Raw genomic sequence first — 14053 nt, 5'->3', positions numbered from 1 at the left:
ATATAACAGAGGGTATATGTCTTTTGTAGGTATACGGGAGTTCTGTTGCAAGGTGTGTAATTATAAGGGAGTAACACAGTCGGATCTGAACCGCCACATGAAGTCCCAAATTCACATCCTCAAGTCTCGCAACGAGTGTAACCACTGCGGCGAGGGTTTTGTCACACAGAAGAATCTAGAGAAACACCTTGACGGCAATTGTATTGTCAAAGTTACAAAGTTTGAGGATACTTCCGATTTCAGTTGATTCATTTCACCAAATTTAGAGACTAGAAGAATTTGCTATATATATATGATCTTTGAGTTAACACATGCCAATTATACCTCTAAAGTACACTAACAATCAGAGATGATACATCTAGGTGAAAATCCAATTGAGAAATCAACGTCAGGACATGTACCAATTTATGTTACACGACACATAACTTGGTTATTTCAAAGTTGATATGTTGTGTTGAAAACGGAAAGGATACCTCAGAAAGATGAGATTTACAGCACAAACAAAAATCATGAATAATGGAAATACAAAGAAAAGTGTGTCTTTTGTCAAAAATTCAACATATAAAGGGAGGTAATTACGATGTGCTGAATTTGAAGAAGTTTTAACTTGTTACTTTTACCACTAGCGGACGTGTTTTGAGATATATGGGAGTGTGTGCTATGGCCAAGAGGATGTTTATCGTACGCAGCATCGCTGGGATCTTTTTAATTGACATGGAGGCATTGATGTACATTGGGATTAACTATGTGAAAAGCATGCTCAACTTAATTTTGTGAATTTGCTATTGTTTTGTTAACATATTGTTTTTTATATTATTATGTGGACCATTTATTCTTTTAAATACTATACAGATATTTTGTAAATACAGACTTATTGCATCACGAAAAAAATCTTGATATATATATATATGTACATAAAAAACAATTGCATCCGATTATAAAGTGCAGAAATCAATTATATAAACTGTACTACGATTGAGCACCTGACATATCTCTTTAGCCAATGAAATCACTTCTTAGTAAACATACAGTTATCACTAGGGGCCTTTCAGTATCTATAACAACTGGTTCATGTAGCTTTAGGTATAGCATATACCATTAATTTCAGATATTTGAACCTTTGAAATCTTAGGGAGGCCTTGCTAGAAATTAAGGTTTTCCCATACTCATAAAAGTAGAAAATTGGTCTAACCAGTTAGAACATGATCTCAAACACAAAATCACCCATCCCCACCTGCCTAAACCCCCAAACAAAGGCCAATAACTCTTGTCCTATTTAAATGAACAAAAATAGAAAATCACTGACATAAAATACAGAAGATAACTTTTATTATAAACATCTTATGTTGACTGTGTGACCACAAGATAATGGAAATCTTCAATTTATCCATTTGGGACCAATGTTGAATTATTTTTTTTTGTTAGATTATTTCCAAAACAGTAAGTAGACCAAGATTATTTCTTGCATTGAAATGTGTGTTTAAGTTGTGATTAATGCTTCTCTACCGTATAATGAATGGTTTAAAATTGGATCGTTTTATATATGTATACAGTGTTACAAAGGACCAGATTTTGTTTTCATATCGTTGATTTTTTTTTCTTTTTTTTTCTGTGAACTTTGTTGAATTATCTCTCTTTTTTGGAATTTCAACAATAAAAGACCAATATTTTTGCATTTAAGTACATGTTGATTGATTAAATTGTGATGAATATTTCTCTATATTATAAACTGGGGCCATTTTAATGTTTCCATACAATGGTATGGGGGACCAAACTTTGTTACATATTTGTTATGTATTATTTTGTTATTAGCAGTAGTTCTAAAAAATGGAGTTTTGTAATATGGCAGTAATCACTGCCTCAGTATAGAATCTGTTGTTTGTTTTAATGATTAAAACATCTTAAACGACTGTTGATGAGGGTAAATATGACCTTGGTGTGTCATAAAGCTAAAATTATTAATCTTGTTTGATTTGATCATTCCAATTGTTGAAATATCTATTGACATTATACTTATGGAAAAGCAGTCCAGTTATTTTTGTCACAATAAATTCCAAATTGAATGTTATATTTTGTATGTGTCTGCATTTATATCTCTTTCTAGCAGTTTCTTTGTAGATTTAGATACACATGTAGTCATGACTTAATCTTCAACATTTTGGTGAACTTCTAGAATTTCCTTTTTTTAAAAGTGTTCACTGTCTGTATAATACTAGATTATCTCAGATACTTTCTGTTATCATTGCACTAGAAATTTTGCATTAAGATTTTTATAGTTACTTAATGAACCATTTGCAGGATTTGAAATTGGAAGACCTTTTGAAACAAAAATAATGCCTAAATTTATCTGGATTGTTCACAGGGGATGGGTGGGAAGTTTTGGTGAATTATGAATTGACAGGCCAGTTAGTTGCAGACATCTTGATTTAAGATAATTAAATGTCGTTTTCCGTTACATTTGACTCCTTTAAGATGACCCAGCATGCCACTCTGGCACACTCTCTGGACCAATGATTCTGGGTCCTTCAACACGTGATATTATGAATTATATGAATTGTTTTATTATTCACAGAGTTTATGTAGCATACTTGTGTTGTCTGTTATTTGTTGGGCTGTATGGCGATTCCCGTGAAAACATACCGTTTCACAATTGTGTTTTGTTTAATTACTGTCAACATGATATCTATATACATACGTTGATTAGTGTTTTAGTGTAGCTCTCAATTAATTCTTATATATACCTTTATGGACCATGTTGTACAAAGTTGTTTTGTTATTTTAAACTTGAATTTATTTTGTAATTAGAATTCAATCATTTCAGATGAAATTGCCAGGTAATGAAATGAATTCTGTATATTTCTGTATATAAATGGTTTCGTAGTTAACAATAGTTGTGATAAATGATCCAAGTATTTTTATCTGACAATGGATATGTACAGTCTATATTTTAAACTGAAAATATTGCAAGGAAATGGGTTGTCTCCCCTGACTGAATTCCCCATGAAATGATTTTGGGAATTTCTTTAAGGTTGATATCAGATACTGTCAAAAAATGATTGAACAAAGCAATTTTTTTCTTCTTTCTATGATGTTATCATCGCTTTTGTGGAACTTTCCAATATATTGCCTATATTCAATCTAAATTTGCTCATGCATAAAATTTGAATCTTTAGCCATTTTTACCAAAACTACTGTTAGTAAGGGATTCATTCCATTTTGGAATTGTATAGTGTGTAACGTTCCAAATTATAAAGAAAACCTCTCCTAAACACTTGAGAGGCTGGTAGTTAGTTTTGACTTCTGACCTGTTATCAACCTAAAGCACCATCAGATTGATTCAATGGCAGTTGAACTACCCCAGCAATGACTAGACTTGTGATTTGTAATAAAAGTCCTTGTTTTGATTATTTAATCTGATAGAAATTAAGCAGACAATGCTAAGATTAATTAAGTTCAAAACCTGAAGGAAAGCAGTATAAACGTATAAATATGCTTTTATGTCAATAATTTGATTTTAAATAACAAGCGATGCATGTATTGCAGGACATTGTGCCAGTTTCTCCTTTAATTGAACAAAATTCTTAGTTTTTATGATAAAGATTTCTCATATTCTACCCATTTCTCAGTTAAGTGTTTAGACTGTTGTGGGTTAAAAACTGTTTATCAAATTCTGTTATTATCAATCATGTTGTGCAAGTTATGTTTATATAGTCTATAATTGTAAATAGATCATTTCTGCAGTAATGGATAGGCTTTGGTTAAAAAACAGGTACTTTAGGTAAACAGTTTGGATTTAAATAGAACTAGACCATGCTATACCTCCACTGTTTTTGCCCAGCAAATTTTGGCATTATAAAAATCTAACAGATGCATGTTGAAGAGGGACATGTGAAGAAGGAACCCAAAGATGCCGTAAATTTTTGATAAAGAGGTATCATATTTTCTATGCTCTTATCAAGAACTGATAATGTTGCAAAATCTTATTTAATGCTCTGAATAATTCTGTTTACCCGGTAAGTGAAATTTTTGCGAAAAGGTACATTTTACTTTAGGTATTCTTTCGGTAAAGCTGAAAAGTCGAACCATCTAAAACGTTCTCAGGGCGTTTCATTAATGATTACTGTAAAAACAAAGAAAGTTAATTGTATTTAAGCAATGGAAAATATGTTTTATTACGTGTTGGCCAGGTAACTGAGAATTGGTTGATGCTACATAAGTATAAATTAGTATGATAGGAACTTAGGTGGGCAATTCTATTATTCAGCCATCTTGTAGGATGTTTTATTGTTGAATTTTATTTTGTTCTATTAAGGATTTTATCTAGAGGATTGTATAGAATCTACCTATATCAGTTCTAGTACAGTATAGTGTTTTGTTGTTAAAGTCTTCAAAGTTCTGTGGATGTTATAATTAACAGGGATGATTTTATCATGGATTCAGTCTCTGTGGTAAATCCACTTTTCCACTTCTGTTCTGATACCTCCGTAACAATCATCCTTGGAAAGTGAGTGGTATATATTAAGCAAATATGGATGAACTGAATGCCTAATTTATATTTTGCATTCTCTTAGACTAGTAGATTGATAAACACCCTTTTTGTTACATAATTAAAACAACAATGATTCGTAAGTAGTATGATTTCGTCTTGACGGGACAGCTCATTTGGTTTGAGCTTTTATCGTAGATTTTTGGGTTCCTGGGTTCAAATCTTCATCCGTCTGTATTGTATTGTACTTCTCCTGTTTCAGTTATTTTTCTGGAACTAAACACATCAATCTAAGACAGTAATAAGTTACACATCAGGCTATATATATATAAGTCATGGTATTTGCCATGTTTACTTATTTGATATGCGACTTGTCAATGCGTTTTATGCCTTTGCGATCTGCAGGTGGCCTGGATTTACACCTCTGGTGTTTGTAGACTAGAAACTGAACTCAAGCCAGAGAAATGAAACTGCTGAATGATAAATTATAATTGTTATACAAAACAGTGTTTTAGGTACAAATGTATTTCAAATGCCTGTCACAGTTGAGTTTATCATTCTATTTTTAAGATTGATAAATTTCCTAAGCCAGATAATCATTGATTTTAAACTCTTTGAAAGGAGCAGGAAGATTGATGTCTGTTTTGTAAAAGGATCAGTTTTATTTTAAGTGGGAGCATTTTGTGTGATGCTGAAAGTAGAAAAGTTAACATTTCCAAATTGATATTTTGTTATTATTAAGATATTATAGAATAGCACAATACCAATGTTTATTTTTATTATAATGTATCATATCAAAATCATCAACATCTGCAATGGAATTTCATTTTCTTTTAACATTATCACTGTTCATCAACATGAATTAGCCTTTAATAACCAACACTTACTAATGACGGCATTACAGACACTTATTTTAAAGATTAGTGGAAGTGTGAATTATATTATTCGAGACATCACAGTTTTCTCGTTAGCCAGGGGTATATTATGAAGCTTTTATACCAGATCCGTTAGCCTGGGGTATATTATGAAGCTTTTATACCAGATTCCGTAATTGTTAAGTTTGTTGCTGTACATCTACCTGTGTGATTGTATATATTTGGTATGAGTCATGTGACCATCGTTCAAGGTCTCGTTTAGTGACGGTGGCACCAACAAACTGTTATATATATATATAGTATTACATATATAAAGGTCCATTGTATGTAGAACTAACAGCGTGTACTGTAGTGGTGAACTAGTATATATACGCCATTCTCATTCTTAACACCATAGTCTCCATTTCACCTGAGAGGGTTCATCACGATAAAAACTAATCATTACAAAAGCGTAATTTGAGCAAAAATCTAGATTAGAGAAGTGTGAATTAATGGAATCTAAAGTTGTTAAATTTGTTAACAATGGTGTGAAGATGTTTTATTACTCAAAGAAAACATTCCGAAGGACAGTGATCTGATTGTACAGTAACATTATATATATATATATGCCTTTATTTTGTGATAAAAGTGCACATTTTATTCACTGATCTTTCAAGTACAATCCCTCCCCTCAGTTTTGTTTCAATTTCCAAAAATCAAATGAAAAGTTGCTAATTAACATGTATATTGGGTTCCCCTTCCTATTAACTGTAACTGTAATGCATGCTGTACTATAATCAATTTTATTTCTATTTCTTCAAAATGAAATGTTTCCAGGTTAATTTCTATATCTTTTCTTGCATGATTATCCATCCATATTTTAAGCATCATTTTTTACACAAGTTATCATTTTTATCAGCATGTGTACAAAAATTATTGTTTTATTGGTTGTCGCACTTCAGGCAGGGTTTTACATATATCAGTTCCTCATTAATAATCCATTTTATCAGGAATTCCTCGGATATCCAATGATAGCTGTTCTCTATATAGCTAGCTCGCCCACAAAAGTTTAGGCAGATTAATGGCCCTATATCTTACACATGTACCACCTTCAAATGTGAAGTTGTAGTACTTTTCATTCAAGTTTTTCTCAGGACTTTGCAGAAGTCCAAATTTTGGTAATTCTGATAATTTAGAAGGCCTGGATACATATTGCTGAAAGTCCCAAATATTGGCAACCCCAGAAATTTAGATATGGGATTATGCATGCAATGGTGTACTCCTTGCAACAAGCTCTGTTGGCCAACACATAATTTCTGACTATTAGAATGTGCTTATTACAGGACAGTGGAATTACATTCCACCTTACTGATGAAGTGATAGGTATGGATGGGCTTATTACCAGAAATAGACTCCCATTGGATACTTATGATAGTAGCTGCCTTTAATAGATGTGGGCATGATGTCTATATAGGGAACAGTCATACTGTCACACTAAAGGGTGATGTAACACAGAAAGAGTGAAGTCCGCCCTTTCTGAACTAATAAATACCTCTCCCAATTCATTTTCAAACAATTTGAAAAACAGAGATTTTTCTACCTCTCAATATCAATGAATTATGTCAAGCCAAATCATGCTTATACACTAATTTCAATAAATGTTTTAACCAATAGAACTACTCAAGTGTTTGTTTTGTTTAAATTGAATCGTATTGTAATATGTGTGTACATGATGCATTTGCAAATCTGAGAAAATAGTTTTGACATCTACGGCCTTGACATTTGACCTAGACCTTTGAGTACACCAATCTTGTTGAACATTATTTTCTGAAAAAAAAAAGAAAAAAAAAATGTCTACTAGTTCAGAGAAACAGAATTTGAGCTTTGGGTTATTTTTGACCTTTGACCTGGTGACCTTCAGTCACAAACTTCAGTATAAACTGTGTGTGTGCCTGTAAACCAGAATTTAACCTGAGTGTTGCAGATTCAAAGACAATTTTCTATTGATAGTATCCTTAACCTTTGACATCCAACCCTGAAAAAAACTATCTATAGCAAGTACTTAAAGATCTTAGTGTACTGGATAAAGTCCAAGTGCAATTGGTCCTACAGAACTCAAAAGATATTGTGCATAAACTGATTTTCTATATACAGTAAGAGTGACCTTGACCTTCGAAATCCATACCTATGAAGCTATCTCAAGCAATTAATTTCTTCAAGAAAGAACTGGATAAAGTCTGATTGTAATTTACTCAAAATTTGTGCATAAACCATTATGACATTTAGCAATCTCAGAACTCAAAACACCATTTCCTGGAAATCTGTTCTTAACATGTCAAATTAATTACTGGTGTGTCACTGTAAACCCAGTGTTATAATTACCACAGTTACTCCAAGAGTCATCTTTAGGAAATGGTGGTATAACTATGACCCTTTACCTACATGCGGAAAAGCTATTGCAAACAAGTGCACTCTATGAGGAATTACTGGATATGAGGGCAATAGAACAGGTCCTGCAGAACTTATATTTTGCATATTTATAGTAATGATCACCTCTTGATCTTTAACATGCAACTCTGAAACTCTATCTCAATCAATTTCTTCAGGAAAGTACTTGATAAAGTTGGAGTGCGATCATCCAAACATAACTCACAATATTGAGCATTAACTGATTTTCTATTTATAGTAAGAGACCTTGACCTTTGATATCCAAGTCTAAAAAACTATCATAAAGAAACATTTACTTTGTGAATGCCCTGGATAAATTGAAGCACAATTTGTCAAACAGAACTGAAAATAATCTGGATAAACTGATTTTATATCCATAGTTACGATGACCTTGACCTTTGAACAAGCACTATTTTGAGTAAACACTGGATAAAGTGTGAGTGTAATCTGCCAAACAAAACTGGAAATATCGAAGCAACACCTTAAACTTTGGGCCTGAATTGAAATCCCAAGCAAGCACTTCTTGTAGTAAGAAAAGGATAAATCATATCTCCCCAGCAGAACCAGAAATATTTTGAATAATCTGAATTTCCATTTATAGTAACAATGACCTTGACCTCTGGGCCTGCAAAGTAATCCAAAACAAGCATGCACATCCTTCAAAGAATTGCTGAATGATTTCCGAGTGTAAATGACGCAACAGTACTACGTATGAATGGACAACCCGATTAATATGGCACCATTCATGTATATCTCACGATGACGGCCTGAATAAGGACCGACCGTACCAGTTTTGGACTGGTGTTGTTCGTTTATGAAATAATGATGGATCTAGTGATTTTATATTGTTTTCAGACGAGCCTTGGCAAAGACTTCCATGGCCTGTATTAACATTTGCAGGTCCCTCAAGATGTATTTTGAAATATTACATTTAAAAACTGACTGACCGGTTTGTCCACATAAACGAAGAGGCCCCAGGTTTTTTATCTTTGTATGGTGGATATTTAATTAAGATAGCTATGACAGTGATATTGATAACTCTTTTCATGTCAGATACCGTATTTGACCTAATAAGGGCGCAGGGCGCGGGTAATTGACAGTGGGGGTGCCCTTATTAAGATTAGTTATTCTGAAGTTTTATGAAACAGACTATACCTTATAGCAGAATACCCAAGGCTGTGGAAACGGTAAAGTATTGAATATTCAGTCATAAAAATATTTCAGATGAAGATATCTATTCATTATCATATATTAAGCTTAAACATCACTTGAATATTCCTGTAAACTTGTAAACCATGCCAGCTGATCGTTAGACCAGAGAACGTGTGTTCCACAATTTATGTTCAAATGGAACTCTTTTGTGTTCTATTCATAGACACAGGTGATTTCCCAAATCATATCAGACATCGTTTTCTTTGACCTAATAATTGATTTACAATGTCTTTTACTAGCTTTCTGTTCTGAACAAAAGTTATTTATCAACAAGAATGAAGTCTTTTACTTTATCTTCAAATAAAGATGGTAAGTTATAATTTCTATGTGTGTTTAGTTTCGGGTGCTCTTTGCACCGACATGTCATCTGTAGGAATAGACAAAATGTGGTGAAAACTTGTGTTCTAGTTACTGAATTTGTTGAAGAAAAACTGAACACATAAAGTAGCAAAACATTTCACATGAATTATTACTTTTGAACACCATTTTGACACTCGGTCAAAGATTTATTTCCTTGAAAAAAGGTAGGTGCGCCCTTATTAGGTCAAATACAGTATTTGATTGTAAGAGTCTGACAGTGATATCTATCAATCTTTTCGTATGCGAGATATACGACTGTATTAGTCAGACAGCCATATTGATAATTCTTTTCGTATGTTAGATATATTACTGAAATAGCTTGACAGTGATATCGATCATTATTTTCGCATGTTTGATATATTACTGAAATAGCCTGACAGTGATATCGATCATTATTTTCGCATGTTTGATATATTACTGAAATAGCCTGACAGTGATATCGATCATTCTTCTAGTAATTTAAAAGTACCATATATTTCGCTGGACTTTACAAACCCGACAGTGATATTGCTCATTCTTTTCATTGTAGATTTTTAACTGGAATAGTCTAACAGTGATATTAATCATTCTTCAACATAACATAAATATAAAATGACAAATTAAACTGTACAAACAAAACTTTTATTCAAAGTGTAAACCTTGCTTTGAAGCTTGATGGAGTTAGCTCAACAAGAAAGTCTACATAAACACAGACACATACACCCTCTATTACATTCGCTTCACCTGATATAACTTATCGTATTCCCATGAGAGGATCTCTAAAATATCAAACAGGTCTTTAACATCACACGATGTCCTATTTAACTCTTCGTTGGTTCCCAGAGTAGAAGAAAAAGCACTCTATTCGAAAATCCTTGGTGGTAAATATAAAGTAACACTTTAAACAGGATAACTCTCAGATGTCCATATTAAATACATCTTTTGTAGCTGGTGTTTAATGCTCAGCCTCTCCCTCTCCATGGCCGTGGCTTGACAGCTTGAAGTAGTCTTTGCTGCTCAGCTGGACCCTGCCGTGGAATCCCTCGGGATGATTTGGGTGATTCTTCAGGTCTTTGTATTTCAAGCTAAAGGAGAACAGCTGTAAAAAAAAATACAATTCAAATTAAATGTACTTCCTTGGAGTTACAGGAAACCTATTTCTAGTACAATATACACAGTGTGATGCAAGCTTTGCAATTCATCAAGATATTGTTTACACTTCAATCTACAAAGCCCAAAGAAGATAAAAAAAAAATTTGCATAAATTTGAAGTGGCAAAATCAAAAAAGGTCACAGTGACCTTGTTTCAGTGTCTACCTTTTAACATTAATCATGATAACTGTTCAAAACTTATAAATTACTGAAAAATTTATCCAATCCCCAGTCCAGAGTCCTTTATCTAACCTTCAAAGAAACCTTAGAATTTAGATAACAATATCTAACATGTCAAAGGACATATGCTACAACCGACACAAGAGCCATGGGCTGTTACTGTTCAGCTTGTAGGTTTGAACACACTCAGTCTTCATGTCATACCCAAAGATAAACTATGATGCATTACATTCAAGAAACCTTGGAGCCCATACAACTTGTCAGTGTGAAAAGTGTCATGCTCAAATTATTTATAAAATTTCTTTGTTTTTTAATACTATTCTTCCAGATAAATTATTTTCCTGACGGCTTATCCTGGTGATTTTAAGCAATCTTAGAATTCAAAACACCATTTCCTAGAAATCTGAAATGTCTAATCATTAATCTAGACACTGTTCTAACTGAAAAGGTTTTGCAAAAAAAAAATATCTGTTATTAAAAAAAGAACAGAAAATACTGCCCAGACAGTGAAAATCACAATTCTGCAAGGTTTGATATTACATACAAGACAACAACACACTAACAGGAAATCTAGATTTGTATAAGACTTGCCTTGTATTGATGTTGGTTGGACTTCATTAGCCATGGGTAACTGCGGCTGTCCTTTTTCAACCTAAAAATAATCCAATCAAATTCATTATAAAACTGCTAATGACACTCTATCAACAAATTCACTATACATTAGTACAGATGATATTGCTGACCATATTATTACATGTAAAATTTTACAACAATTGCAAATAAAGCTTATATTAATCACTACGACTTCTTGGTGCAGATGAAAGTACCAACTTCATATTTCATAGTAAATAAGACAGTTGATTCTAATTACTGATACATTTTCTCAATAGGAATATTTTTTTCTGTACAAGCATAACATTCTGTACTAGTATAAACTTTATAACAATGACAGCTAAAATAATTCATGGCAATTTCATTTTCATTTTGTACTTTTACAGAGAATGTATCAATACAATTTAATGACATTTCTGCTGTTCGAAATGTCAGTTTATCTTTCCCATTAATGGCAGATCAGACCTTGATTGTCAACTATATAACAATAAACCTATTGTTGGTCTAACAAGTAAAGACCTGACCACTCGATAGTCCTTATTTCATCATAGATTTAACTTTCAACTTTTGGAGTTTCTTAAAACATATTATACTTTAAACAGATTTGTCCACTTAGGCATTGAATGATAGTTAAGGTCATAATTTGAACACATTGAATAATTCTCTCCGATGCCTAAATTAATTATCATAATCTGAAAACAATTGCTTGAAGATATGCATGGTTTATCTACGATTTTAATGCCCTCAAATTTAATCCAAGTTGTTTTCTGATCAATTATCATGACCACATATATCTTTCTGAAACTTTGGGAAATTCAGCATATTTTATTCAGCGACCTTGAACAAAGGTCACTGAGTCTGTTTACTTGACAAAAAGCATGTTTATTTTTCTTTATCAGTTTATCACTTACATGACATCTGGGCTAAAGAACAGAGATCTGCACATGTACCATGCACAAACAACGCAGCCTCCTAAGGTTACAAGATGGATGGGCAGCAACTGTAAAAACAATGACACCACTAAAATATTAGGCAATTAAAGAAATTATGCTTGATGTATTTTTTTGCAAATCAGCAATTGTTTGACAAATAAAAATGGGGGATATCTGCAAAATCATTTGATTTGAAAGACAACAGATATCTAGACACCCACCATGCATCATACAATTGGTAATAGGAAAGTTTAAGGTTTTTTGGGTTTCTTTCAAGTTACACAGAATGTCACTTACATGACAACCATATCAATGTCAACAGTAGATAACGAGATCTTTACTCTTATCATTATGTATCATTTACTTTCTGATCTGGACTACTCTTAGCGATATATTTTGTACAGTCAGGTCTCAATCACTGTTTCCCAGAATATTACCATTTTACTCAGCTGATCGTTAACCTTAATAACTTTTGTTATCGAGTGTAACAACTTTTGTTTGGCATATTTTGACAAACTTCCTGGTTTAAAACTTTCCGAAAAACAGCAAGACAGAACAATATACCCCTGTCAAATGCCATATATATAGCGTTATATACTATCTTGCATTGAAATAACATTTGCACCACCATATGACTGGTAAGGTGGCATGCTTTAACTCTCGCCTTTTCACTACAAAGTCAATGTTTAATTTTCTCGGGGAATACCAGCTGTAATCAGGAGTTTAGTTAGACTCATTTCACGCAACAATATAAACCCTACCAAGTGTCTTTGATCTCTGGACAAAAAATCAAATACCAAATAAACAAAGGGGAATAACTTGAATAACAAAAAAACATGCTGTTCATGAAAAGACTATGCTTACTATTATAATATATCAATCACTGTTATTGTCCCTGGTGGTGTGCGAGGTCTTACCATGGGTGAAATACGAGTGTGATACCACTGTGCTACCCCATGTAACAATTCCATCTCGTTCCTATGTGTCAGGTGCGACGGCAATACACACATATTATAAACACAGAGCTAGAACAAGGTAATATTACTAATAATCATCATCCATACACAGATACATCCCTTCCATTCATGATTACATTCGGTCATTCACACACAGACTCGATCATCGGTAACTCGTACAACTTACACAACATTCCATAGGCCTATGCACACATACACACACATGTAAAATACCCAACTTCCACACATCGTCAACGAGATGGTGTTGAAGGTCATCTCAAATATATATTTTATAGATTACCTAATTATGATATTTTTTTCCTTGATGTCCCATGGAGTAGACTAACATTTGAAATGCAAGCAATCCTTTTCCTAACATTTCGCAATTTTGTTAGGAAAATTGCCCTGCTTTTCTCAGATCACAGCACGACCTGAATGGTGTGACATTGGCAAAACAGCCGGGGTTACAAATGGAACATTTAGATTTAGTTACGGGTACAATACTTACGCTGCTATAATGGCTCTTTGTATTTAACACCTCTTTTCCAGACCCAACCATAAGCCTGGGGTTGGTATGATACGGCGTAGGACCGCCATGGCGTAAGAGTTTCGTTAAGTGCACCATTTCCAGAGGTTGCAGTGTTATACGAAAATGGCGACGTGTACTCTCCGTACAAAAGTAAATGTTATCTAAAGTGAATAGTACACGAGTTTAAACGTCATCAGCTAAATTTTCTATACATTTAATATAATTATGATTAATAAAAACGCCTTTGTATCATATATAGATATATATATGATATAATTTGCAATTTAGTAATAGAAAGGTTTTGAGAGTACAACTACTAAGCGTGGTAGAGACTGCGATTTTCAAGCGCCGCG

At 33.1% G+C, this 14053-nt stretch overlaps 2 protein-coding genes across 4 annotated transcripts in view; one reads left to right on the top strand and one right to left on the bottom strand.

The window, feature by feature from the left end:
• The window catches only part of LOC117322427 (ras-responsive element-binding protein 1-like), a 33379-nt gene extending 26360 nt beyond the window's left edge, over positions 1-7019 (top strand). For all 3 annotated transcript variants that reach the window (XM_033877342.1, XM_033877343.1, XM_033877341.1), the window contains exon 7: positions 30-7019. In XM_033877342.1, the coding sequence (XP_033733233.1) occupies positions 30-247 (218 nt within the window). In that variant the 3' untranslated portion in view covers positions 248-7019. The remainder of the gene's footprint in view (positions 1-29) is intronic.
• Positions 7020-9962: 2943 nt separating this feature from the next.
• Positions 9963-13950, bottom strand: LOC117322433 (cytochrome c oxidase subunit NDUFA4-like). Its single transcript, XM_033877349.1, has 4 exons — positions 13680-13950; positions 12195-12283; positions 11263-11323; positions 9963-10438 (listed from the first exon to the last, which is right to left on the bottom strand). Exons 1-4 carry the CDS (start codon positions 13794-13796, stop codon positions 10295-10297), a joined length of 411 nt encoding a protein of 136 aa, XP_033733240.1. The 5' UTR covers positions 13797-13950; the 3' UTR covers positions 9963-10294.
• Between the last annotated feature and the right edge of the window lie 103 nt (positions 13951-14053).

Source organism: Pecten maximus, chromosome 2 (genome assembly GCF_902652985.1).
Source record: "Pecten maximus chromosome 2, xPecMax1.1, whole genome shotgun sequence".
Lineage (NCBI taxonomy): Eukaryota > Metazoa > Mollusca > Bivalvia > Pectinida > Pectinidae > Pecten > Pecten maximus.
The sequence above is the reverse complement of the archived record's forward strand: the minus strand, read 5'-3'. Positions and strand labels throughout refer to the sequence as shown.

Bases quoted from the DNA above. Each gene is read 5' to 3' on its own strand.
- LOC117322433 (XM_033877349.1), bottom strand. From the start codon at position 13,796: ATGGTGCACTTAACGAAACTCTTACGCCATGGCGGTCCTACGCCGTAT. The intron at 12,284-13,679 runs GTAAGTATTGTA...TTGTTTTTACAG, and splicing joins CAAAGAGCCATTATAGCAGC to TTGCTGCCCATCCATCTTGT. The intron at 10,439-11,262 runs GCAAGTCTTATA...TTTTTTTTACAG, and splicing joins CCAACCAACATCAATACAAG to CTGTTCTCCTTTAGCTTGAA.